Source organism: Pyrus communis, chromosome 16 (genome assembly GCF_041283825.1).
Source record: "Pyrus communis isolate YQ-2024b chromosome 16, ASM4128382v1, whole genome shotgun sequence".
Classification (NCBI taxonomy): Eukaryota; Viridiplantae; Streptophyta; class Magnoliopsida; order Rosales; family Rosaceae; genus Pyrus; species Pyrus communis.
The window spans coordinates 24,531,025-24,557,920 of NC_142580.1; the positions used below are offsets into that span (position 1 = coordinate 24,531,025).

General features: G+C 37.4%; 1 protein-coding gene, 1 non-coding gene and 1 pseudogene across 2 annotated transcripts; 2 read left to right on the forward strand and 1 right to left on the reverse strand.

Moving 5' to 3' along the window:
• Nucleotides 1-14,357: 14,357 nt before the first annotated feature.
• LOC148690175 (small nucleolar RNA R71) lies at nucleotides 14,358-14,464 on the reverse strand. Its single transcript, XR_015958060.1, has one exon. It is a non-coding gene; the product is annotated as a small nucleolar RNA R71 (small nucleolar RNA).
• A 4,175-nt stretch (nucleotides 14,465-18,639) lies between these two features.
• LOC148690176 (uncharacterized) lies at nucleotides 18,640-19,428 on the forward strand. Its single transcript, XM_088687205.1, has one exon. It carries the CDS (start codon nucleotides 18,640-18,642, stop codon nucleotides 19,426-19,428), a length of 789 nt encoding a protein of 262 aa, XP_088543331.1.
• Nucleotides 19,429-24,248: 4,820 nt separating this feature from the next.
• Nucleotides 24,249-25,257, forward strand: LOC148690177 (uncharacterized; annotated as a pseudogene).
• Nucleotides 25,258-26,896: the final 1,639 nt, after the last annotated feature.

Below are 26,896 nucleotides of genomic sequence, written 5' to 3' on the forward strand. Positions count from 1 at the left end.
GGTTGAATGGTGGCTGCAATGATGAAGTGTGATGGCTGAAATTGCAAGGGGAGGTGCACGGCATAGGTGTGTTTGTGTGCATGTGGCTGCAAGGTGTAGATGATTATGGGTATGATAAGTGTATGGTTATGATAAGTGATAAGTGAATGATTATGATAAGTGATAAGTGAATGATTATGATAAGTGATAAGTGAATGATATGATAAGTGATAAGTGTATGGTTATGATAAGTGATAAGTGAATGATATGATAAGTGATAAGTGAATGATATGTTGTTATGATAAGTGTATGATATGTGTATGGTTTTGATAAGTGTATGATAGGTGGTTATGATAGTTTGGTCTTCAATTTCGTCCATCTACTTGGCGTTAAGCATATGGAATCCATTTAATGCCCCAAACTACTCCAAAATGCATCCTTTCGACAAACACATCTTATGATCCTGAAAACACACAAAAGAAGCATAAAGGACTAAAATAACTAAAGAAACATAACGTAAATGTACGAGAACAAGGCATTTAAGTCGCATGAATATGCTCCTATCAAATACCCCCACACTTAGCTTTTGCTAGTCCTCGAGCAAAACAGAAAAACAAAAGAAAACGAAACAAAACAAACCAAACACAATCTTAAACCTTCCAACGTTGCCTCAGGGATTTCCAATGCACATGACATGTTAAAAATCATCATTCCCACAGATTTTGGTTATCTTGACACTTAAGTACATACTTAATCATAGTCACCACATATTAGTTCACAATTAAGCATTTAAAACCATGTTTTGAATGTAGTAACATGCCTTAGAGAATTTGCTCAATTCCTTACAAGATATGCACTCAGTTTTCACTCAGATTTTCTGACTACACACCCTAAACTAGTTATATGTGAGAAGATTGATGTAAACATAAAAACGAACACTCACATATATGTATTTCAAAGGAAGCAATTTCTGGAGTTAATAAGCATGTTTAGATATGATCTCATGAATGGAATGCTACTACTTAGATGCGAGAACCAGTGACACCATATGCTCATACCAAGTTCCAACTCCACAATTGAAATACATAACACTCAAGATTGAAGTCACGGGTTATAATGGGGCTTGGGGTGTTTGGATAACAAAGAAGGAGTATGGAAAACAAAGGTTCTTTAAGCAATAGTGAGCAAAGTAATGAATTAGACATTTAGAATTCCCTTTAGAACGCAAAAATCAACTTTGAACACCCAAGGGGGAATCACACAAAACTAAGGGCCATATTCAACTTTTTTTTTTTGGACCCTTTCTTCAACCATCAACGCTTGTGAGTTCATTCTTACTTATTTTCACTCATTTTCTTTCTTTTCTTCTTCTTTTTCTTTTGAATCTCAAAACATACATATAAACTTAAGAACAAACTTTTACTCCCCCACACTCATTTTCTTGCATAATGTAACTCAAAAGGAATTCATTTTCCGTTATGCTTACTATGCTTCAAGAACAAGGGTACGGATGGTCCTAATCTAGGCTAGGTGAGAATGATATGGGTTAACAAAGAACATGGGCTAAACAAGGCTCAACGGGGTTAAAACTTACAACATATACGAAATATGGGAAGTAAGGCTATTTGGCTATGATGGCAACTACACAACTTCATCTTGATATATGTTATGCAATTCAATGTCATGCTTTGAATGAAATAGATATAAGTTCTAGCATTTAGTTCTATCATGATACAATTGCATTCTAAGTAGCAACCAAGCAAGGAATAATGAGATCATGCAACAACTTTAGAAAACAAAGAATCACAGATTATAACTCTCCAAAGAAAGTAATGGCTCGAGTCTCACAGGGATGTAGCGTTATTATGAGTTCCTTCCTTCAAGCATGTTACAGAAATGAATTTTTCTTTTATGATTGCATGTGAAGTCATACATTATAACCATAACCAAGCATATACCAAGAGTAAATCAAACTTTTCTCTATGTTTATAACTCTTTTTAACAGTCATGCAATTACAAACCAAATCCTCATCATTGTGTTGGAAGGTACCCTAAGACACAAACACACAAAAACGACTCAAAACACTCTTTTTAGGCTTTTCAAAACATGTTTTTCAAATTTTTATGTGATTTTCGGAGTTATAAAACAACAAATACTAAAACACTCTAAAACAGCTTAAAAACGTTTTAAAACAGCAAGGAACAACGCTTGAAGTTATGGGTGATAAAATCTCACGAATTTGAATCAGATATACTTAGTTACCCCCCCACACTTAAATCAAACATTGTCCTCAATGTTTTAAGCTTAAAATCATACCAAACAAAAGTAAACATAAAAATAGCAACTAAACAAACTAAACATGGCATAATGTAAATAACAAAGAAAAGAGTTTAGGGACGCAAATCTGGTTGTGGAATGTAAATTCCATCTTCTCCTTGGTGATTGCATTGAGGCTTGATGTTGGTGATTCGGCAGGCTTAATCTTGAACTGGTTTCCTCCCATCGTTGATTTTCCTTTGTGCTATTCTTGAACTGGGCAGCAGGATTCTTTTGGTCTCCCCCGAAGGTCTGAGCTTACTCCTTTGGTCTGTTTCTTTGTTCAATCTTTCCAATTCGTATTGAAAAGGGTTGGAGGATAACTCAGCCTATGCTTGTCTCCACATGCTTCAATGTATCATTTTCACTTGCCTTGCTTGCTCCCCTTGCAGAAGTGGTCCCTTCTCTGGAAGTGTGTCAACCGTTGAAAATGACTACTCGAGAGCAACGCTAGGTAAGCAATCAGGAATGGATTCCAAGCAGTCGGCTCCAGATCAGAAGATTGACTCCAAGTGCCGGCTGATTGCTTCTTTCACTTTGCCATACGAGTAAGAACAAGGACAAAGAAAAAGACAGGGAAAAAGCATGATATGAGATACTTTTGCTTTTGACCTTGATGATATGAGATACCTTTGCTTTTGAAGAAATGGCGAATGAAGCAGCACATGTATTTGTTGTGGTTGTCTCCACATGCTTCGATCGACCGTTTCCTTCTGCCTCATCTGTACTCCAGGTATCTGGTATCTTCTTTGGGGGAGAAAAAATTGAGTATTTCAAAAGGCGTTGCTGGGAGAGCGCCCTCGGAGGTGCGGAAGAGTTGGACATTTTCTTCAGGTTTGCCTTGCCATAAGAGATGAAGGTCGACATATATAGGGATTTCTCAATAGCAAGTGGTGGTACTGTTCTTTTACCCTTGTCGACAAACGTCTCTTCAATTTCTGAGCAAACGGCTCTTCGATTTCTGAACAAACGCCCCTTCGATTTCTGCATGGCAAAAGTAGTCACCGGTGCGGCTCTGTCACCACGCTTGTTGGCAAAAGTGCGTAGCTGGGATGATAACCTTCACGTGTTTTCAACTTTGTCAGAGAGCTTTTGACAAAGTTGAACGCGTTGTCTGAAAAACCGCGAAAGCGTCGCCGAACTTCACGCAGGAAAATCCTCCTGTTTGAATCAGCGGTCGTGTCGCCGTTCCTTTTTATAGAGGTAACGATCACCTCCAACATGCACACTCTGCATATTGCCCATTTGTGAAAACCGTCTTCGACCCTTTCAGATTTTACTCCATCCAGCATTCTCTTTTAACCTCTTTGACAATGGCTAACCCGTCGAACATTTGCTTAGATTTGAGTCTAAGCAGTGATCCGAGTGCGCCGCGTCAGGTAAATGTATGGTGCCCTTCTTTCATTTCTTCTAATGGCCCTTTGACAGGTGAAGACTCTGTGATGAAGGACACAACAACAGCTACAATAGTGGCTAGGAACCTCCTCACTCCAAAAGATAGCAGGCTGCTTTCAGAACGGTCTGATGATTTGGCCGTTCAGGAGTCCCTCGCTCTCAGTGTTCAGTGCGCAGGCTCTGTGTCCAACATGGGCCAACGCTTACTTGCTCGATCCCGCCAAGTGGAATCATTGATGGCGGAGGTGGAAACTCTTAAGCAGGAGATCAAACAGCTTAAGTACGAGAATAGAAGTTTGCATGTGCTTGCAAATAACTATTCGACTGGCATGAAGAGGAAGCTTGATGAGCTGCAAGAATCCAGTGGTCGCATTCAAAGTGACCGTCAACGGCTTGCGGCTTTCTTCCAGAGGCACATTTTTCGTGGCTCATCTAGCGTTCCACCAATTGAGGCCTCTTCTTTGATGCCTCCGGCTTCTGTAACTTTCCCAAGTAGTGGGGCTTCAAGTAAACGACCTTTGTGAAGGCTCCATCTTTCTTTGTTTTAGCCGTGCCTATCAATAAATCAAGCATTTTCTCAATGTTCCAATCATAGACTCACATAATTAACAAACAAACAAACAAAACAACAACGAAACAACCTAACATGGCAGAAACAAAATAACAACAAAGAGAAGAGTTTAGGAATGTAAGTCTGGAATTGGAGTGCTTTCTAAGTCTTCCTTTGTTGAATGCACGGGTTGCCTCCCAAGTAGCGCTTTCTTTATCGTCTTGCAGCCGGACGATGGTATGCTCATTCCTCACTTAAGACCCACATCATACAATAGATCTTTGAATGAGAGGTGATATTTGAGATGATCCATTAATAGTTTAAATTCAAGATTGGGTGCCTGAATCATGAACAACATGTTAGTATAAAAGAAAGTTGAAATTCGGGGAGGCGGCTTACCTGTGTGCTTCGAAATGAACTCAAGAATAAACACCCCTTCGAAAGTTATGACTTGTCCCGTGTCATAAAATCCAACTTCTTTGGGAATTGTGGTTTCAAATATGTCCTCTTTGATGCCTTCTACATCTTCTCCAGCCACTACATTCTCTTGAATCATTCTTCTTGGTGTACAAAGTCCTTTGAAGAATTCAACACCATCTAAAACTTGCTGTGTTGCACCAAGAATTGGAATAGCATTTTGCACCTTTGGGAAGGCTTCCACGATGTCCTTTTTACTCTCTTCTTGGTTGGGAATCAAAAACCTGCTAGGAAAAGGGACATTGGGTGGAATAACATCAGAATAACATGGAATTGGGACGTCCTTACTTGTGATGGGTGGTTTAGAGGGCTTAGGGGGCTGCGGCAAGGGTTGTTCTACCCTTGCCGTGTGCATGTCTTCTTCCTTTTCCTCAATTAGCAGCTCCTCATCCACTTCTAGCCTATGTTTGGACATTTTTAGGTCAGCTCCAACCTCCATAGCACTTCCCAAAGTGATAGCATTATGGATTTCAAAATCTTCCTTCGAGTTTTCAATAGTTGAGTTGGAGAGTTCACTTTGCTCTTGAATTTGTTTCATGAACTCCATAATCTGCCCAATTTGCTCCTCCAATTTACCCAACTTCTTGTCTTGATTTTGTTCGTCCTGCGTCAAAGAGGTTAGTAATTGAAAATTTTTATCATTATCCATGGACATACTTGAACTTGATTGGAATTGTTGTGGGGGAGGTTGTGGTGGCTGCATAGGTGTTGTATAGAACTCCTCATATGGTTGCCAATATGCTTCTTGTTGAGCCTCATTGGCTTGATTTTGTGACCCTTGCGCCAAAGAATTTAATTCATTAAGAATTTGATTATAATCTATTGGCGAACTTGAATTTAATTGAGCATATTGCATATTAAGTTGTGGTGGCTGCATAGGTCTTGAATAGAACTCCTCATATGGCTGCCAATATGCTTCACGTTAAACTTGTTAAGCTTCCCACCACATAGAGTTTGAATGATCCCTCCAATCTCTTTGTGGACATTGATTGGCTTGAAATCCTTGCCTATATGAAGCACCAAATGTAGGGACACTCTGCATTGTGGTCCTTTCGGCATACGGCGACAATTGAGAAGTAAGATTTGCCAATTGAGCTTGAATGCTAGCAAAATCCATATCTTACTTCTCTAGTACCTAAAATCAAAGAAAGAGAACTAAATCAAATATCAAAAGTAACAACAAACAAAGAAAACAACACTAAGTTAGAAACTAAAACGAAAACAACTAAACCAAAAAGAAAAGAACCAAGGGATTAGCAAAGTTGCTAATCCCCGGCAACGGCGCCAAAATTTGATGCGGGAATTTATACGCACCCAAATTAAACCCTCTTTTTTACAATTGTAGTAATGATGTAAGTAGGGATCGTTCTGGACCAGGGATTAGGAGGGATTGTTAATCACTTGGATTTGACTCAAAAACGTAAAAACACAATCTAAAACACTATACTAGACTCAAAGAATTCAAAAATACTTTAAAACATAAACTAAACAAATTCTAAGCATTAAAGAATAAGAAAGTAAAGGGGGGGTTTGATTTGACGAAAATTAACTAAAATGCACAAATTGTAATTAAAGGCAAAACGTAAATATGAATGTAATGAAAATATGGATGATGGAATAGCCAAGGGGTTCTTCTCCACACATGTTCCACTTGCATACAAGATTGATTCTCAGTTGGTCTTTCGATAAATTATGAAACTCAACACCCCCGGTTAATTAGGTCCGCTTAAATTAACCGTCAAGTTTTCCTTAAGTTATTGAATTGGATGGGTTTGCGCAACGCAATTCACAACATTCTCCAAAAGTCCTTTACGTGAACAGCACAATAAAGATACAATCAAAGATCATTAAGCATTATGAAAACTATAAGTATTAACGAGGCATTCGTTACTATGATGAGCATGAAACGCGTGCCAAGAATTCATTTAACGCGATTGTTTATAAGCAACCTCCACTACTTGTGAATATAAGTTCGTAACGATTAGGTGAAACTCACTTATATTCTAGCGTCATATTCATGCATGAAAATTAAGCGCGCATTCTTAATAAACATACATAAATAAGTTATCAATCAAACGGTTAAACAAATTGAATCCACAACTTATGAAATTCCAACGAAAGTTAATCAATTCATATTGCAAATATAAACATAGTTTCGAATCACCCCCTAGCTAAAGGGGGTTTAGTTCCTCATAACTTTGAAATCAAAGAAACACCTAAACATTCCAACAACTCAAACTTGAATTGTATGAACGTTTAGGCACTCTTCTCTTCCATTCCTCATACGTACAAAACAAAGAGAATTAAAATGAAACATTGAAATCAAACAAACACCTAAACATTCCAACAACTCAAACTTGAATTGTATGAACGTTTAGGCACTCTTCTCTTCCTCGTTGTTGTAGCACAAGGTCTAAGGAGATGTTTAGGGCTTTAGGTGTATGTGGAATGGAGTAGGGAATGGTTGGATAGTGGCTGCAATGGAGGAGAAAAACTGCACAGAAATGGAAGGATATGCACGACAAGGGTTGGTGTTTGTGTTGTGTGTTGTGTGTTGTGTTGTGAATTGTGTTGTGAATGGAATGAATGAATTGTGGCTGCAATGGATGCTTATTTATAGGTAAATAAGAGGGAACATGACAGCTAGGAATAGGTGGAAATGTGGCTGCAAGTTTGGTGAATGATTATGAGTGAATGCATGTGAATGTGGCTAGGTTGGAAAGCTGGAATTGCTGGAATTGCATGTTAACCCACGACACAAAGGGATTTGGTGTGCATGTGGCTAATTTGTTTGTTGGGAATGCATGTGAGTGAAGGGTTAAAGATGCATGTGGATGAATTATAGAATAGGAAGACTTGTGAGTGACAACTAGGTTGAATGGTGGCTGCAATGATGAAGTGTGATGGCTGAAATTGCAAGGGGAGGTGCATGACATAGGTGTGTTTGTGTGCATGTGGCTGCAAGGTGTAGATGATTATGGGTATGATAAGTGTATGGTTATGATAAGTGATAAGTGAATGATTATGATAAGTGATAAGTGAATGATATGATAAGTGATAAGTGTATGGTTATGATAAGTGATAAGTGAATGATATGATAAGTGATAAGTGAATGATATGTTGTTATGATAAGTGTATGATATGTGTATGGTTTTGATAAGTGTATGATAGGTGGTTATGATAGTTTGGTCCTCAATTTCGTCCATCTACTTGGCGTTAAGCATATGCAATCTATTTAATGCCCCAAACTACTCCAAAATGCATCCTTTCGACAAACACATCTTATGATCCTGAAAACACACAAAAGAAGCATAAAGGACTAAAATAACTAAAGAAACATAACGTAAATGTACGAGAACAAGCCATTTAAGTCGCATGAATATGCTCCTATCAGTGGAGTCAAACCTGGGATGCGGTAGGGGCTCGGGCTAGGATATGACAATTTGGTATCAGATTTAATCCTTAGCCGGATGTGTGCGGACGAGGACGTTGAGTGTTATATCCCACATGGCCCAGAGGAGTAGATCCTGTAAGCCTTATATGTATATTCTCATCTCTACCTAGCACGAGGCCTTTTGGGAGCTCACTGGCTTCGGGTTCCATAGGAACTCCGAAGTTAAGCGAGTTCGGACGAGAGCAATCCCAGGATGGGTGACCCATTGGGAAGTTCTCGTGTGAGTTCCCAGAAACAAAACCGTGACCGTGAGGGCGTAGTCGGGGCCTAAAGCAGACAATATTGTGCTACGGTGGAGTCGAGCCAGGGATCTGGTGGGGGCCGAGGTTGAGATGTGACAATTTGGTATCAGAGCCAATCCTTGGCCAGAAGTGTGCCGACGACAACGTTGGGCCCCTAAGGGGGTGGATTGTTACATCCCACATCACCCAGGGGTCCTGTAAGCTTTATATGTATATTCCCATCTCTACCTAGCACGAGGCCTTTTGGGAGCTCACTGGCTTCGGGTTCCATGGGAACTCCGAAGTTAAGCGAGTTCGGGCAAGAGCAATCCCAGGATGGGTGACCTACTGGGAAGTTCTCATGTGAGTTCCCAGAAACAAAACCGTGACCGTGAGGGCGTAGTCGGGGACTAAAGTGGACAATATCGTGCTACGATGGAGTCGAGCTCGGGATGTGGTGGAGGCCTTGGGCTAGGATGTGACAATTTGGTATCAGAGCCAATCCTTGGCTAGAAGTGTGCCGACGAGGACGTTGGGCCTCTAAGGGGTGGATTGTTACATCCTACATCGCCCAGGGGAGTGGATCTTGTAAGCTTTATATGTATATTCTCATCTCTACCTAGCACGAGGCTTTTTGGGAGCTCACTGGCTTCGGGTTCTATGGGAACTCCGAAGTTAAGCGAGTTCGGGCTAGAACAATCCCAGGATGGCTGACCCACTGGGAAGTTCTCGTGTGAGTTCCCAGAAACAAAACCGTGAGGACGTAGTCGGTGCCTAAAGAGGACAATATCGTGCTACGGTGGAGTCGAGCCTGGGATGTGGTGGGGGGCCGGGCTAAGATGTGACATCGAGCCCCTAAGGAGGGTGGATTGTAACATCTCACATCGCCCAGGGGAGTGGATCATGTAAGCCTTATATGTACATTCCCATCTTTACTTAGCACGAGGCTTTTTGGAAGCTCACTGGCTTGGGGTTCCATTGGAACTCCAAAGCTAAGCGAGTTCGGGGCGAGAGCATTCCCAGAATGGGTGACCCACTGGGAAGTTCTCGTGTAAGTTCCCAGAAATAAAACCGTGAGGGCGTGGTCAGTGCCCAGAACGGATAATATCGTGCTACGGTGAAGTCGAGCCCGGGATGTGACACTCTATTTTTATATATATATATATATCAGTATATATACTATTATGTATTTGTAAATGTATGGAAGATAAAATTCCTTCGAATTATTTTCATTTTTCATTTTTTTTATATAGAAAAGAAATAAAATTAAATAGAGTCACCCTTGTGGCAATTAGTACCAATACAGTTAAATAACAAAGCCTTCCCTACCACAGGCAACAAGTTTTTGTCCTAAACATCAAAATTATGATGCGTAATACTTTTGAGATATTTTCATGGATGATAGGTAGATTAATTTTTATTTATTTTTAAGATACCCTTATCACAAGTTAAATATATTTTATCAACCTATGATATAGGTATCATGTTTGATGACATAAATTTTCTTTTAACTATTTTTCATGAAAGTGGTTAAATTTTCATATTTAAATATTCAAATTAAAATTTTGAGTAAAGATGCATAAATCAAGAAATTTAATTAAAGTTAAAAAATAGAAAAATTAGGCTAAATCCAACAACAGCCCAACTTTTTTAACATGAATCAACGTACCCCTTAAAAAATATTAAATCTAAACTAAAAATGAAGAAACTTACAGGTGGCACCACGTGAGATGTACACTTTCATGCCCCACTCGTGTGCCGCCAAGTTCATTTTTGTAATATTTTATTTATGTTTTATATGTTTATCTTATAATATTCACATTAAACTCATTATATGTCGAATATTCTAAAATTACTACAACCCCATTGCGACATTGCCTACAATGATAAAGTCCTATATTAATTTTAATTAACTTAAAAATAAAAATTGGAAGAAATGTGTTAGGGCATAAAAATTACATGCAAAGGCCCAAAAACATCAGATGTTCATTGCTCTATACAGTCTTATTGCCTCATAAGAATCTCGATGATATTATACAAATTTATTGGCAAAATTAATGGTTTAGTAAGCATTTATGTAAGTTTAATTCTCATCTCATACTAAACAAGAAAATATATCACACCACACCAAGTACATTCCTTTAAACCAAACACCTACCAAGCTCACATAGCCCAACATTTGTGGTTTTACAGGGCTTGCAAGAGGGGTTAAGATTTGGAAGGTTACAGAGGTCTACAAGACCCATGGAAACTCTTTGATAATAGAAAATTTAGTTTACTTGGAACAAAAGTCTAGGCCTATTACTTGGGGTAGTCCCACGCTGAATAACAAATGAGATAATTTCCAACACCTTATTTTAGTTGTGCATTGTCCATAACAATAACTTATTTCTACATCAGGCTTTCCACCCAAGACATATATCTTCTTATTTTCAACACCAAGACATATGTTTCCAGTGAACCTATTCATGATGCAACCCATCTAACCCATTTATCAATAGTTAATAACCTATTTTCGGCGCCTCCTATTATCCATAGGACAACAAGGAGGATCCAATGCATTTGGCCACATGAAACAAGTAGTTTCGGAACACACTTTTACCCAATAGAAATAAAAGAGAGCCTTCACCCTCTATAAAAAGAGAGTAAAGATCAGAGAAAGAGAGCGCATTTCCTTCAATTGCAGGCATAGAGAAGAACATCATCTCCCAACTGCAGAAAATTTCTTCTAAGCGGTTGTTGCAATCTTTCATGCACCAGCTACAAGCCTAGCCTCGAGTTTCTCACTCTCCTACCGTCGAGCTTTTTCCTCTCAACTATTGTAAAAGCACCAAACACATGACTTATGTCATGGCCCAAAGTTGGTATCAATGAGAAACCTTGCGCCGAACAAACGAGTAAAAGTAAAATAAAAAGAAAAATGAAACTTCTCATAAAAAAAAAAAAAAAAAAAGCTCCAAAATTCTAAGAAGAAGATGCAATTTCTAAATCCATGGGTCCTGGACAACGAGAACAAGTAAAAAAGATCAATTCAAGAGGAGAGTATGCTGGTTTTCCAAGGAAGACACTATGGTACATCTCAAGTTCTAGTATTCCTTATCCATCGTTTCATAGCCCCTACCCTAAAAACCTTACATTACAATCTTATGAAAAACCTAGTTGATCTAGTAAGTATGCATGTTATGCTATTCTTAGTATATGATTCCTTTCATGAGATTTTGTCCAGAAAGTTCTTTTGTTTCTAATTGAATTATGTGTGAGAATATTTTGCTTTCCATTACATAACCTCACTCACATATACTTGTTGAGAGCAAGCCCTCGGAATCAAGTGAAAGAGTGAACATGTGACATTAGAGTTGAGACGTTCCTTGCTTGAGCTTGTAACTTATTAACATGTTGAATTTGAGCTAGAGCACCTCACTAACATGCAGATTTGACTGCTGGAAGGGTAAAGTCAAAGTTAGGATCGTAAGGCATAATTGAGCTTTGATTCTTATTATCTTGTTTCAAAAGTGCTCTAATCTTTGTTTTGTTGGTTGTTTCAGAGTATTGTCACTGTTAAACCCTTAGGAGACACAACTCCTCCTACTAGGGATACCTAAAGGTTTAAAGGCTTAATGCATAAGCTGAATGCATTCGTCTTACCAACAGAATTGGTCTTAGATCAACTTATGTTTGTCTTTTGTGTGGCTTTTATTTCTTTTAGTTTGGTTTGCTCGAGGACTAGCAAAATCTAAGTTTGGGGGTATTTGTTGAGTGTATAAAGTTATACTTTTACGCCTTACTTAAGTTTTTTACTTAAAATCTATATGCATCACAAGGTATTTTGTTGTTTGTATTGTATTTCAAAATGAAAGTAAGGGCTTGAAGAAATCATATTATTTTGAATATCTTAAGAGCCTAGAATGGATAGTTTGAAGCCCAACTAGCCCAAGACCAGACCATAGCCCACAAGTGGCCCAAGATCTGCCAGAAAAGGCCTTCGCAGAATAGCCAACTTGTGAGCTTTGCCTCAACGTGCTCAGAGCGAATTAGAAAATGGGCCATATATGGTTGGAAAGCCCAAGAATTCTTCTTTCTCATGGTCTTTACAATTTGTAATTTGGAGATTTCTAAAAGAAATAATGATAGAATAAAGAGGAGCTGTTTAGTTACAAATTCTGATAACAGCTGGGTTTTAGTTACTCTCATACTAAAAGTTGGTTATATTGAGCTGTAAATGAAAGTCAGTTCAAGGATGTAAATGTGTTAGATGTCAAATAACTCCTAAGCCTTTTAATAGGAGACAAATACATAACATGAGGAGAGAAGTGAAAAAATAGAAAAACACATAATCTAGAGAGAGCATAAGTCTTTAGCCTTGAGCAATTTTTAAGGTCTAGCCTTCCTAACTTTTTATGTATTTTGTTATGTTATTAATTTAGAGTATGGATACTTAAGGCTACTTGAAGCCCTACACATGATTGAATTAATGTTATGATGCAGTTTTAGTTTGTCAATTTCATTTGCAAGCTAAAATCAATTTTCTGTCTTCAATTGTTTCAAGCATATATTTTCAAGCTTAGCTACCTTGTTTATGTTTGCTTTCTGTTGAGAATGATAAGGATGGCTGCCATATCTTCTTTCATTCATTAGAAACATGTGGTTGGGTTAAGAACTAGTCATGTAAACTGATTTCATGAAAATCTAGGATAAATGCCATGTTCTAGGGTTCATGTGATGTTCGTAATCCTCTTTGTTCTTAATGAGTTTCCAGGTGCTAAATCATAGTACATGTCATGCTAGGTTGCACCTACTAATATAAGTTTGATCTATATGCCATGCATCTAACATACAAAGAAAGTAAGGATTCATACAATTTAATTATATGCCATGCTAGATCTGTGAGCATCTAAGTTGTGCATTGCAATTGATAAGTTAAAAGATCATATCATCAATTCATGATTGTTTACAGGTAGGCCTTAGTTCATTTTAAGTCATAATTAATACCTAAAATGTTTCTAACCTATTTCATGTCTTAGGTTGGTTTCTAGATAGTTCTAATTTTTCCCTTTTCTTTCTGTCCTTGTTTCTTTGCCAAAACTTACTCAAAACCCCCATTCTAAGTCATAGGAGTCATTAACTAATGCTAATATATAAGACTCAAAGGTTTTACTAAGTTGTTTATCAGTCTCTATAGGTTTGACCCTTGCTAGCCTCTCTACTATTGCTTATGATTTGTGCACTTGCAAGGATAAAATTTGTGTAAATTGGAGAGCCTAGTTAAGTTGTCTAATTTATCCAACAAGTTTCTGGTGCCGTTGCCAGGGATTGTGCTTAAATAACTTTGTAATTCCTTTTAGTTTTTCTTACTAACTTAATTTATTTTGTTTTTAGTTATATGTCTTTTAATCCATTCAAGTAGCCCATTGACTTAGAGCGGCTACAAATGATGGTTTAGTCAAGTTTGGGTAAGAGGCGTACACTCAGACCTGTGAGGATTCTCAAAACTCAATCTTTGCCAAGCTCTCCTTGCCACTCAAAATCACATACACCTAAGTCAGCCTCATCCTCACCCAAGGCTGAATTAGAAGAAGACGAGATAGCCATGGCAAACAACAACAACAACAACAACAATAATAATGATGACGAGGCGAAACGTGCTTTGAAGGAGTATGCGATTCCCAGGATCAGTGAGGAGTCTTCATACATTCATTATCCCGACACCACCATGGAGAACTTTGAACTCAAATCAGGTATGATTTATCTTTTACCTAAATTTAATGGTTTGGCAAATGAGGATCCCCATTTGCATATCAAGGAGTTTGTAGAGGTGTGCAATACCATTAAGATCCAAGGCATAACCCCTCAAGAGATACGTCTTAGGCTCTTTCCCTTTTTCACTAAGGGAAAAGGATAAGGCATAGCTTCACACTCTTCTATCCGAATCTATTGAAACAACTTTTCCCAGCTCAATGCACTAATAAGCATAGGCGTGAAATCATGTCAATTGTGCAAAATCATGGAGAGTTGTTCCATGAGTATTGGGACCGTTTCAAAACTCTATTGCATTTTTGCCCTCATCACAACTTGGAACAACGGTTGCTCATGCAATATTTCTATGAAGGATTGCTTGATTCTGATCGTATGATGATGGATGCTACTGCTGGTGGTTTGATGAACAAGATGGTTGATCAAGCAAAGACCATGTTTGAGGACATTACTTCAAATACGAAGCAATTTAGTTTCAGAAATCGACAAACCAATAAGGTTTATGAGGGACATTCATCTGAGGCATGTCATCAAGTGCAAGGGTTTCATGAAGAAGCAAACATGGCAGGAGGATTTCAAGGAAATCAGAGACCTAGGAATGATCCATTTGCTCCAACTTACAACCCAAGATGGAGGAATCATCCTAATTTCAGATGGGGAAACAACAACAATGTGCAAAATCTGCCACCTCCCCAAGCTACGCCAAGCAAGCCTCTTGAAGACATATAAATACATTGGCTGAGCAAGTGAGTTCTTTAGCTCAAAGCACTCAAGACTTCAAGGTTTCTACCTAAGCTTTCATGAACAAGACTGATTGTTCAATTGCAAACTTAGAAACTTAGGTTGGATAGATTGCGATAGTCATTAACCAAAAGAGAACTAGGTAAGCTTCCTAGTCAAGTTGTTGTAAATCCAAAAGATTTGAACAATGCACAGGTGAATGTGCTCACTTTGAGGAGTGTAAAGGAGCTTAAAAGCACCAAGGAGCCTTAACAAATTAATGAACTGATAGGAGCATATTTATGCAACTTTGTTAGCCTATTTCCTTGCATTTACTTAGTTAGTTTCTATTTATTATAGTGATTTAAGCTATTTTCGTGTGTTTGTAGTTCCAATTGACTAAAATGGCAAGAAAGTGCAATTTGGAGCATTTTGGAGTAGTTTTGGGCTTGGAATGGATAGCACATGCATGGAGAAAGGTGGATGGACGAAATTGAAGTTCAAGAAAGGCTACAAATCTGCTAAAGAGATGGAAGAAATTAATTCAAGACTTGGAAGAAAAGGAATCAGCTACAAAGAAGGAAACATGAGTCAAACTTCCTTATTTTGACTTAGCCAATCCTTATCTTTTCCTACTTAAATTCCAGTTGTTGGGGGGTTCCTAATTAATTTAGGACACTTAAATATAGGTTCTAGAAGTCCTAATCCCATTCCTAAAAAAAGCCGCACATTTTCCTTCTAGAAAACCAAATCCTTGCCGTGCAAACCTCTTTCCTTTTCTTTCCTGGATCTGCCGCATATCACTTACCCTTTTCCTCTTAGGATTTTGATTTGTTACCCTTTTCTTGGAGGATTTGGAGTCTTAAACCTTTCCCAATTTAATTCTCAGCCATGCCCCTTCCTTCCCATATAAATAAAGAGCCTTGCTACACCCCAAGACACACCAGAAATCATCCATCTCTTACCACCATCCAACCTATCCATCCATCACCATAATTCATACCCAAACATCCTTGTGCCGTAGCCTAGCAAGGAAGAAAGAGAAGAGGAGCAGCCTTGGATGTTTTGGCCATTCAAGTTGGATTGTTAGACGTTCTTAGGTGTAATCCATCTTTTGTTTTTAATGTTTAATTTAAGCTTTCTTTGTTTTGCTGGGAACATGATGAACTAATTTTGTTTTAGCTAGAGGAGACTTTGAAACCATGATTATATTTGCAATATGAATTGATTACTTCCAGTTGTGATTTCATAAATCGTGAATGCAATTTACTTAACTGTTTGATTCAGAACTTATTATTGTATGTTGATTAAGGATGCATACTTAGTTTGCATGCATGAATTTGACGCTAGAATATAAGGGAGTTTCACATAATTGTTATGAACTTATATTCACAAGTAGTGGAGGTCACTGTTCACGATCATGTTAAGTTAAATTTCTGGCATGAGTATCATGATGTCATAGTTATGAATGCCTTGTCAATGCTTATGATTTTCACAAAGCTTAATGATCTTTGATTGTATCTCTATTATGATGTTCATGTAAGGAACTATTAAAGAATAATTTGGTTGCCGTTGTGTTGTCTGTCCAATTCAATGACTTAAGGAAAATCTGAGGGTTAATTAGTGATGTCACAGTTAATCTGGGGCATTGAGGTTCATGGTTTATTGGAAAAGCAACTAGAAATCGATTTGTATGCAAGTGTGTCATGTGTGGAGAAGGATCCTCTAGCTAGCCTATCACCCATTAATTCACCAAATTCGTATTCCTTTAGTTTGTTATTCAAATATGTTTGTTTAAACTTTAAATTCGTCAAAAACCCAATCCCCTTTACTTTGTTGTGTCAAATTAGCTAGAATCTATCCAATTTGTGTTTTTAAGTGTTTTAAGTCAAGTTAAAGTTAGAATTCGTCCAAATCACCCTTTACTGTCTAGTTTGAGTCTATTTGTTTGTTTAGTGTTGTTTTGAGTCATTCTAGTTTGTTTTGAGTCTTTAGAGTCTAGCTTTTTGTTTTTGAGTCTAGTTTAGTGTAATTGAGTTTAATTTGAGTAGATTAGCAATCCCTCATAATCCCTGGCTTAGAACGATCCCTACTTATTCATATACTACAATTGTCAAAAAGAGGGTTTAATTTAAGTGCTATTATATATCACATCATGAACTTGTGGCTATCCAACAAGAGGAAGAAGAAGACTACCAGCAACATCACAAGGAGTCCAAATCAACTCTTAATGACGAAAGCACCATTCCAACCAAGTTGAATGTTCCTAAGGTAAAATCTAAGCCTAGTGAATTGAATTCTAACACTAAGGTGGAAGGATATACTCCACCTATGCCTTACCCCTGCAGGGTTTTCAATTAAAAGGAGTAGCTCGAGAAAGAGTTTCTATAGACAATCAAGAATCTAGAAATTGCAATTCCCTTTTTCAAGGCAATAAAGCATATTCCAGGTTATGCAAAGTTCATAAAGGAATTGTGCACAAATAAAAGAATGGTGGAACTCAATGCTGTGGTGGTATTTGGCGAGAAAGTGTCATTAGTTTTGCAAAGAAAGTTGTCACCAAAGGAGAAAGATCCTAAAAGCTTTACCATTCCATGCCAAATTGGTCCAATGAGGTTTGATAAATGTTTATGTGATTTAGGTGCTTCAATTAACTTAATGCCTTATTCTATTTATGAAGCACTTCGATTAGGTGATCTCAAGCCAACTCATATGATGATTCAACTAGCAGATCGTTCTCTTACTCATCCTCGAGGAATTGTGGAAGATGTGATTGTCCAAATCGGTGACCTAGTTCTACCAGCAGATTTTCAAATTTTGGACATGGAGGAGAGCCCTCTACCAAATCATCTTCCTCTCATCTTTGGTCGACCATTTTTAGCCACAGCTCATGCCATGATTGATAGTCATTCCGGAAAGCTTACCATGATTGTTCTAAGAGAAACAAGAACTTTTCAAATCCTTAAAGCTATGAGGTACCCTAGTGACATTCATGAATGCAATTCTATTGATTTAAGTTTAATATTACAGGCACCAGTTGAAACACAAGGTTGGGATGATCCACTAAAGAGAAGCCATGTATTGAGCCTCTTCCTAGCTCAACAGAAAAGCCAATTCCCTCTGTGATTCAAGCTCCAACGTTAGAACTCAAACCAATCCCTGAACATCTTAAATATGCTTATCTTGGTAATGAGAATACTCTTCCTATCATTATCAATGCCCATTTAAGTGATGTGAAGGCATAAAGCTAGTAAGAGTTATAAGAGAGAATAAGAAAGCTATTGGTTGGACAATAGCTGATATTAAGGGAATTAGCCTAATAAAGTACATGCACCGGATTCTTTTGGAGGATGGAGCCAAGACAACTAGAGACGCTCAAAGACGCCTAAATCCAAGAGGTGGTGCAGAAGGAGATTTTGAAGCTGCTAGATGTAGGAATTATTTACCCAATTTCAGACTCAAAATGGGTAAGTCCAATACATGTGGTCTCTAAGATATCCAGCATCACAGTTGTCAAAAAATGAGCATGATGACATGGTGGCAACAAGAGTGCACACCCTCCAAACTATTTGCATTGATTATCGCAAACTCAATGCAACAACTCATAAGGATCATTTTCCTTTACCTTTTATTGATCAAATGCTTGAGCGTCTTGCAGGTCATAGCCATTATTGCTTTTTGGATGGTTATTCGGGATATAACCAAATCGTGATAGCCTCTGAGGACCAAGAAAAGACCACATTCACATGCCCATTTGGCACGTTTGCCTATAGAAATGACGCATGATGAGCATATTTTGCTAGATTTGAAGTGGGTTGAGGCAATCGCCACTAGGACTAATGACTCTAAAATGGTTCTCAGTTTCCTTAAAGAATACATGTTTGCTAGATTTGGAACTCCCAAAGCTATAATCAGTGATGGAGGTACACACTTTTGCAACCGATCATTTGAGGCTTTATTAAAAGGCTATGAAGTCAAACAAATCCTTGAGAAGACTGTAGGCCCTACTAAAAAAGATTGGTCGTTGCGTTTACATGATGCATTATGGGCTTATAGAATAGCATATAAGACTCCCATAGGCATGTCACCCTTCCGACTTGTCTATGAAAAGCTTTGCCATCTTCCCGTGGAGCTAGAACATAGAGTTTATTGGGCAATAAAAAAGCTCAATTTGGATCTAAAGGAGGTAATCCATTTAAGGAGGTTTCAACTCAGTGAGTTTGATGAGTTAAGGAATGATGCATATGAGAGCTCTCGAATTTACAACGAAATGACCAGAGCATATCATGACAATGCAATCCATAGGAAGTTGTTTGAGATTGGGCAAAAAATTCTTTTATTCAGTTCACGCCTTAGGCTCTTCCTTGGTAAGCTTCGTTCCCATTGGTATGGTATGTTTCTTGTCACTAATGTTTATCCTTATGGTGCAGTGGACATTCAAAACATCCAGACAGGGAACACTTTCAAAGTGAATGGCCATCGTCTTAAGCCATACTATGATGCTTATCAACCAATTCCTGAGGTTGCTGAGACTCTCCAAACACCACCACCATTAGCCACTTAACCTTCACATCATGTCTTACCTAGACATAAAATAAAGCATTTGTTGGGAGGCAACCTAACCAGGTTTTTTCTATCCTTTATTTTGTTTTTGTTTTCTGTTAGTATTTATACTATGCCATTCTTTGCCATACTTTGCATTGCTTTCATTTCATTCATTTTGTAATCATTGAGGACAATGCTTTGTTTAGGTTTGGGGGTGTGTGGTATTGAACTTTTAGTTTGTTTGAGTCATGATTACAGCTATTTGCAATTAAATAATGGTTATGTACATGTTTAACTTAGTCTTGCAATCATAACTTTAGCTATGCTTTGAAAGTTGTTGTATCTGCTATATAATACCACTGCTCATAGTTCTTAGAATAGTTGTGAAAAGTTACTAGTTCAAGCCTTAGAAGAAGGATAGTAGAGACTGCCTTTTGTGCAATTTTGTGCCTATTTACTTCTTTTAGAGGGATTAAACTATTTCTACTCGTATCCTTTTCTTTCAAATGGTCTCATTATTCATTTTTGATTGAATATTAAGAGTTATTCTCTTTTGTGGATACTTGTGCATATTATCACCCATGAATGAACTCATTGAGGCAACGTTAGGCTATACATGTTTTAACTAGTAAATGGCCTAATTCCCTACCTTTGTTGTGTGAGCCATTACCCATTTTGAAGCCATACACATCCATATCTTTCATCACCCACACTAAACTCTACCGATTTTCCCCCCATCAGAGCCATTCCCTATAGCTTGGGGAATACCAAAGTGATGAGGACAAATATAATGATCAAGCTTTAAACTAAGAAAGTAGCGTGTAGTGAGGTAACATGGGTAATTTGAGCTAGAGCACCTCACTAACATGCAGATTTAATTGCTGGAAAGGTAAAGTCAAAGTAAGGATTGTAAGGCATAGTTGAGCTTTAATTCTTATTATCTTGTTTCAAAAGTGCTCTAATTGTTGTTTTGTAGGTTGTTTCAGACGTTTACGGGTACCATCACTATTAAACCCTTAGGAGACACAACTCCTCCTACTAGGGATGCTTAGAGGTTTAAAGGCTCGATGCATAAGCTGAATGCATTCGTTTAACCAACGGAATTGGTCTTAGATCAACTTATGTTTGTTTTTTGTGTGGCTTTTGTTTATTTTAGTTTTGGTTTGCTCGAGGACTAGCAAAATCTAAGTTTGGGGGTATTTGTTAAGTGCATAAAGTTATCCTTTTACCCCGCTTTTACTTAGGTTTTTTACTTAAAATATATGTGCATCACAAGGTATTTTGTTGTTTGTGTTGTATTTCAGGATGAAAGTAAAGACTTGAAGAAATCATCTTATTTTGAATATCTTAAGAGCCTAGAATGGATAGTTTGAAGCCCAAATCACCCAAGACCATATCATAGCACACAAGTGGCCCAAGATCCACTAGAAAATGCCCACCCAGAACAGCCAACTTGTGGGCTTCGCCCCGAAGTGCTTAGAGCGAATTTGAAAATGAGACATATATGGTTGGAAAACCCTATAAGTCGTCTTTCTCATGGTCTTTACAGCTTGTAATTCAGAGATTCCTAAAAGAAATTATGATAGAATCAAGAGGAGTTGTTCAGTTACAAATTCAAGGATGTAATGAGCTATAAATGAGAGTCAATTCAAGGATGTAAATGTATCAGATGTTAGATAACTCCTAAGCCTTTTAATAGGAGACAAATACACAACATGAGGAGAAAAGAGGAGAAAAAACAGAAAAACATAGAATCTGGAGAAAGCAGGAGTCTTTAGTCTTGAGCAGTTTTTAGGGTTTAGCCTTCCTAACTTTTTTATGTATCTTGTTTTGTTTTTAGTTTAGAGTATGAATACTTAGGGATTCTTTGGAGTCCTAGACATGATTGAATTAATGTTATGATGCAGTTTTAGCTTATCAATTTCATTTGCAAGCTAGAATCAGTTTTATGTCTTCAATTGTTTCAAGCATATATTTTCAAGCTTAGCTACCTTGTTTATGTTTGCTTTCTGTTGAGAATGATAAGGATGGCTGCCATATCTTCTTTCATTCATTAGAAACATGTGGTTGGGTTAAGAACTAATCATGTAAACTGATTTCATGAAAATCTAGGATAAATGCCATGTTCTAGGGTTCATGTGATGTTCGTAATCTTCTTCGTTCTTAATGAGTTTCTAGGTGCTAAATCAGAGTACATGCCATGCTAGGTTGCACCTACTAATATAAGTTTGATGTATATGCCATGCATCTAATGTACAAAGAAAGTGAGGATTCATACAATTTAGTTATATGCCATGCTAGATCCGTGAGCATCTAAGTTGTGCATTGAAATTGATAAGTTAAAAGATCATATCATCAATTCATGATTGTTTATGGGTAGGCCTTAGCTCATTTTAAGTCATAATTAATACCTAAAACATTTCTAACCTATTTTATGTCTTAGGTTGGTTTCTAGATAGTTCTAATTTTTCCCTTTTCTTTCTATCCTTGTTTCTTTGCCAAAACTTACTCAAAAACCCCACTCTAAGTCATAGGAGTCATTAACTAATGCTAATATGTACGACTCAAAGGTTTTACTAAGTTGTTTATTAGTCTCTGTGGGTTCAACCCTTACCAAGATTTAGGCACTTTTGCTTAATCTAATGGCACAAATTCAAATGGACCAACGACCCAGATTCATATTTGTTTTATTTTTATATTTATTATTTAATTGAATCCAACAATTGATATCTAATATAATCAAATCCAACAGTATAAAAAAAGATTTAACGGCCCAAATTTAAATCCAATGGCTAAAATAATTTAAAAAAAGTATTTAACTTAAAATTCACCCAAATTTAGTGATTTTTTACTATGTATTGGAATCTAAATATTTTTAGGTTAAAATGTTCATAAAATTAAATTAGGATAATGTACATATTTTCTTTTAAACATTTACTTAAAAAAAATTAGCCTAAATTTATTCTTTAATAACCTCAAGCTAAAAAATTTAACCTAGAAGGGTTGGAGAAGAAAAACTGTTTCTGGGTCAAAATCTAAATTTTCTGGATTTAAAAATTTTAGGTTTTACACTAAGGATTGGAGATGGTCTAAGGGAAGAAAGTAGTAAAAGGGAGCATTATTTTTTTTTTTAATTTATTTTTATATATAATCAGATGCCTTTTTGGTTGTGGTGGTGACTAGTGACTGAGATTTCCCAGAATAAATTTGAGGGTTTTGACTAGAGGGAGGGATGGTGTGAAAAGCAGAGAAAGGGGCAGGTGCAGGAATGTCCTTTTCTTTATGTGCTTTATGCAGTATCACACGCCCTCTCTCTCTAGTTTTGCTTGTTTTGGTTTAACGGGTCTTTCATGCCCCTTTTAGGCATTCCCCAATATATTTGTCCAAAGGGTCTTACTACACAAGCGGGATTGATTTTTTTTTTATTTAGTTGTGATACAGGTGACCTAAGACCAACTCCAACCCATGGACTAAAACCTATAATTTCTCTTTTATTCCCCCCCCTCCAAATCCATCCCAACCCTAGTTCTAATTTGAACTTGACAAAAAAAAAAAAAGCCAGATTTCAGCCAGGTTTTAGCCCAGAAAATGGTGCAGGCCTCACCAGTAAAAGCTAAACTCGGCGCTTGAATGCCAAACGAAAGGTTGTGACGCGCGCAGGTGAGCGATGCGCCAAAAGGACAGATCAGTATGGCCCCGCCTATGATAGGGTAGAGCTACAATGGGCTTAGGGGGGTGGATGCCCCCACTGAGAATTTTTTTAATTTAAAAAATTTAATGCATTCCAATTCCCTATGAGTAACGCTAATTAAATAACTTTAAAAAAAATTGTCCTTTCTGATCAAACTGATCTAGTTCTGCTGCTCAGAGCTGGGTCATATATATATATATATATATATATATATATATATATATATATATATATTCGAATTCGCTCCTCCCCTACACCTCCCCCCCCCCCCCCCCCCAAAAACAAAATTCATCTCTATTCCTTTTTTCTTTTTCTTGCCTTTGCCAATCAGAGAGCAGCACCACTCTGCCCCCAAAATTCTAGTAGCTTGAAACGGAACTGAACAAGAGTAAAGCTGTTGTTCCCAGCCGGTGCAGTGTAGCCACGCTAGTCTCCAGCTACTCTCTAGCCAACATGTATATATATATATATATATATATATATATATATATATTTAGGTAAATTTTGTAATTCCTAAATCTATAATCCCTAACCCTAATTAATTATTTATGACGAATTTTTGTTTAATAGGTATAGAATCATATTGTAATGCACTAATATGGTTATTGGTTACTGATTATTGGTATGAATTCTATGATTATTGATGAGTGAAATTATAAAATTATTGTTTAGGGTAAAAATTATGAAGTTATGATTAGTTGAATTATGAAATTATGAATTCATATATGATATATGAAATTATGAAATTATTGTTTCGTATATGAATTCTATGATTATTGATGAATGAAATTATGAATTCTATGAATATGGGTATACATTTATTTATACGACTAGTTGAATTAAATTTTTATTTATTGAATAATTTGAATGCTTATTGGTATTCGTTAATTGAATTGTTGGTTGGATTAGTTATTAGGCCTATTAGTACAGTCTACTCTAGGATTAAGAGTCTAAGAATTTTATTGGTTGGATTTGTGTTACACAAGGTATTTTATTATATGATTTTACTTTATTAATTCGTTTTTGGCATTACAATTTAAAATTTAGCTTTCTAATTTTGACATTTTTATTCTATAAATTCTACAAATTACGTATGAACCTTATATCTTATTGGTATCAATATGACTGATTTTGCAGACTTGAACATCATGGAGAGGTTTTTCAAAAAAATATCAGCGTCGCCATCCCTAGTTATTGAGAAAAATAATGATACTCAGGGACAAGATAGTATAGCATTTATTTTATCAAATCTTCCATCAGATCTTGGTAAGCGAATTCAAATTTTGGATTACAATCCTAATATTCAAAGTACGAAGAGCGTATGTGGTAGCTAGTCCTCAACAACCTAAAACCCATAATTTTCCTTACAAGAAATATGGAGACACGTAAAAACGATTCAACCCTGCTTGGTTTGATGATTTTCTTACTTGGTTGGAATATAGTGTAGAAAAAATGCTGCCTTTTGTCTATGTTGCTACCTTTTTAAACCAAACATTGGAGAACAATCTAGTGGTGATTTCTTTGTTGGTGAAGGATTCTAGCCAGAAGAAGAAAGAAAAACTTCTAACTCATATTGGAGGCATCAATAGTGCACACAATCAAGCATGGAGTAATTTTGAAGCTTTAAGGAGTCAAAAGCAACATATCCAATATTTTTTCACTAAAACTCATGATGAAGCTCGAATTCAATATAGAGCTCGGTTGAATGCATCAATCGATTGTTGTCGATTTCTTTTAAGACAAGAGCTTGTATTTCTTGGAAATGATGAATCTGAACATTCAAGGAACCATGGAAACTTTCTTGAGCTTCTACAGTTTCTTGCCGACCACAGTGAGGATGTGAAAGCCATTACTTTGAAAAATGCTCTAGATAATCACAAATCGACATCACTAGATATTCAAAAAGACATTGTAAATGCTTGTGCAATTGAGACCATCAAGGCTATTATTAAAGACATTGGCACTTCGTTGTTCTCTATTTTGATTGACGAATCTCGCGACGCATCAACGAAGGAACAAATGGCTACTATTGTATTACATTATGTGGACAAGAATAGGAATGTTGTTGAGTGCTTTATTGGCATTGACCATGTTACTGTACTGCTGCTCTTTCACTCAAGGAAACCATTGATGAGGTATTTTCTAGGTTTACACTGAGCATGTCTAGGTTGTGTGGACAAGGTTATATGGGGCTAACAATATGCAAGGTACGCTGAATGGTCTTAAATCTCTTATTATGAAAGAAAGTGGTTGTGTCACATCCTGGCCTGGGCCCCCACCACATCCCGGGTTCGACTCCATCGTAGCACGATTTTGTCCGTTTTGGGCCCCGACCACACCCTCACGGTTTTGGTTCTAGGAACTCACATGAGAACTTCCTAGTGGGTCACCCATCATGGGATTGCTCTCGCGCGCTACTTGCTTTACTTCGGAGTTCCTACGGAACCCGAAGCGAGTGAGCTCCCAAAAGGCCTCGTGCTAGGTAGAGATAGGAATATACATATAAGGCTTACAGGATCCATTCCCATGGGTGATGTGGGATGTTACAATCCACCCCCCTTAAGGGCCCAATGTCCTCGTCGGCACACTTCCGGCCAGGGATTAGCTCTAATACCAAATTGTCACATCTCGGCCCGGGCCCCCACCGCATCCCGAGCTCAACTCCACCATAGCATGATATTGTCCACTTTGGGCCCCGACCACGCCTTCATGGTTTTGTTTCTAGGAACTCACACGATAACTTCCTAATGGGTCACCCATCATGGGATTGCTCTCGGTGTTACTCGCTTAACTTCGGAGTTCCTATGGAACCCGAACCCAGTGAGCTCCCAAAAGGCCTCGTGCGAGGTAGAGATAGGAATATACATATAAAGCTTGCAGGATCCATTCCCCTGGGCGATATGGGATGTTACAGGTTGTGCCTATTATATTCATTGCTTTCACATCACCTTCAGTTAGCTCTTGTAACTGTGGCAAAGAACATCCAAATTTAGTCTCTTTTTAGTATAGTTACTATTTTGGTAAATGTTGTTGGAGCTTCATCGAAGTGTTGTGATCTTCTTCGAGAGAAACAATCTACTGCAGTTATTGAAGCACTAAACAATGGTGAGTTTACAAGTGGGAAGGCAAAAATCAAGAAACTACTTTGAAACGTGCTAGAGGAACACGTTGGGGTTCACACTTTGGTACTTTAGTAAGTATAATGACTCTGTTCTCATCCATACTTGATGTACTTGAAGTAATAACAGATGATGGAGTAAGCTCTCAAAAAATATGTGAAGCGAATAATTTATTGGATTCCATGCAATCATTTGATTCTATGTTTAATCTACAGTTGATGAAAGATATACTAGGAATAACCAATGAATTATCACAAGCATTGCAAAGGAAGGATCAGGATATTATAAATGCCATGAAGTTGGTTGGAGTTTGTAAGCAAAGGTTGGAGATAATGAGGAAAAGTGGTTGGGATTCTTTACTTTGTGAAGTCTCTGAATTTTGTCTTAAACATGATATTGATGTGCCTAATATGGATGATATGTTTCTTTCTCGAAGGCAATGGCAACGAAAAGCACAAGCAGTCACAAATATGCATCATTATTGTGTTGGGATATTTTATGTTGTTTTGGATTGGCAGCTAATCGTTTCAATGAGACCAACACTGAGTTACTTCTTTGTTTGGCATGTTTATGAGACCAACACTGAGTTACTTCTTAGTCTTGACCCACGTGGACATGTTAGCCACTTGCGTCAGATTCCAACGGCTAGTTTTTCAACCAACAGCTGAGATCAACTG

Bases quoted from the DNA above. Each gene is read 5' to 3' on its own strand.
- LOC148690176 (XM_088687205.1), top strand. From the start codon at position 18,640: ATGACGCATGATGAGCATATTTTGCTAGATTTGAAGTGGGTTGAGGCA.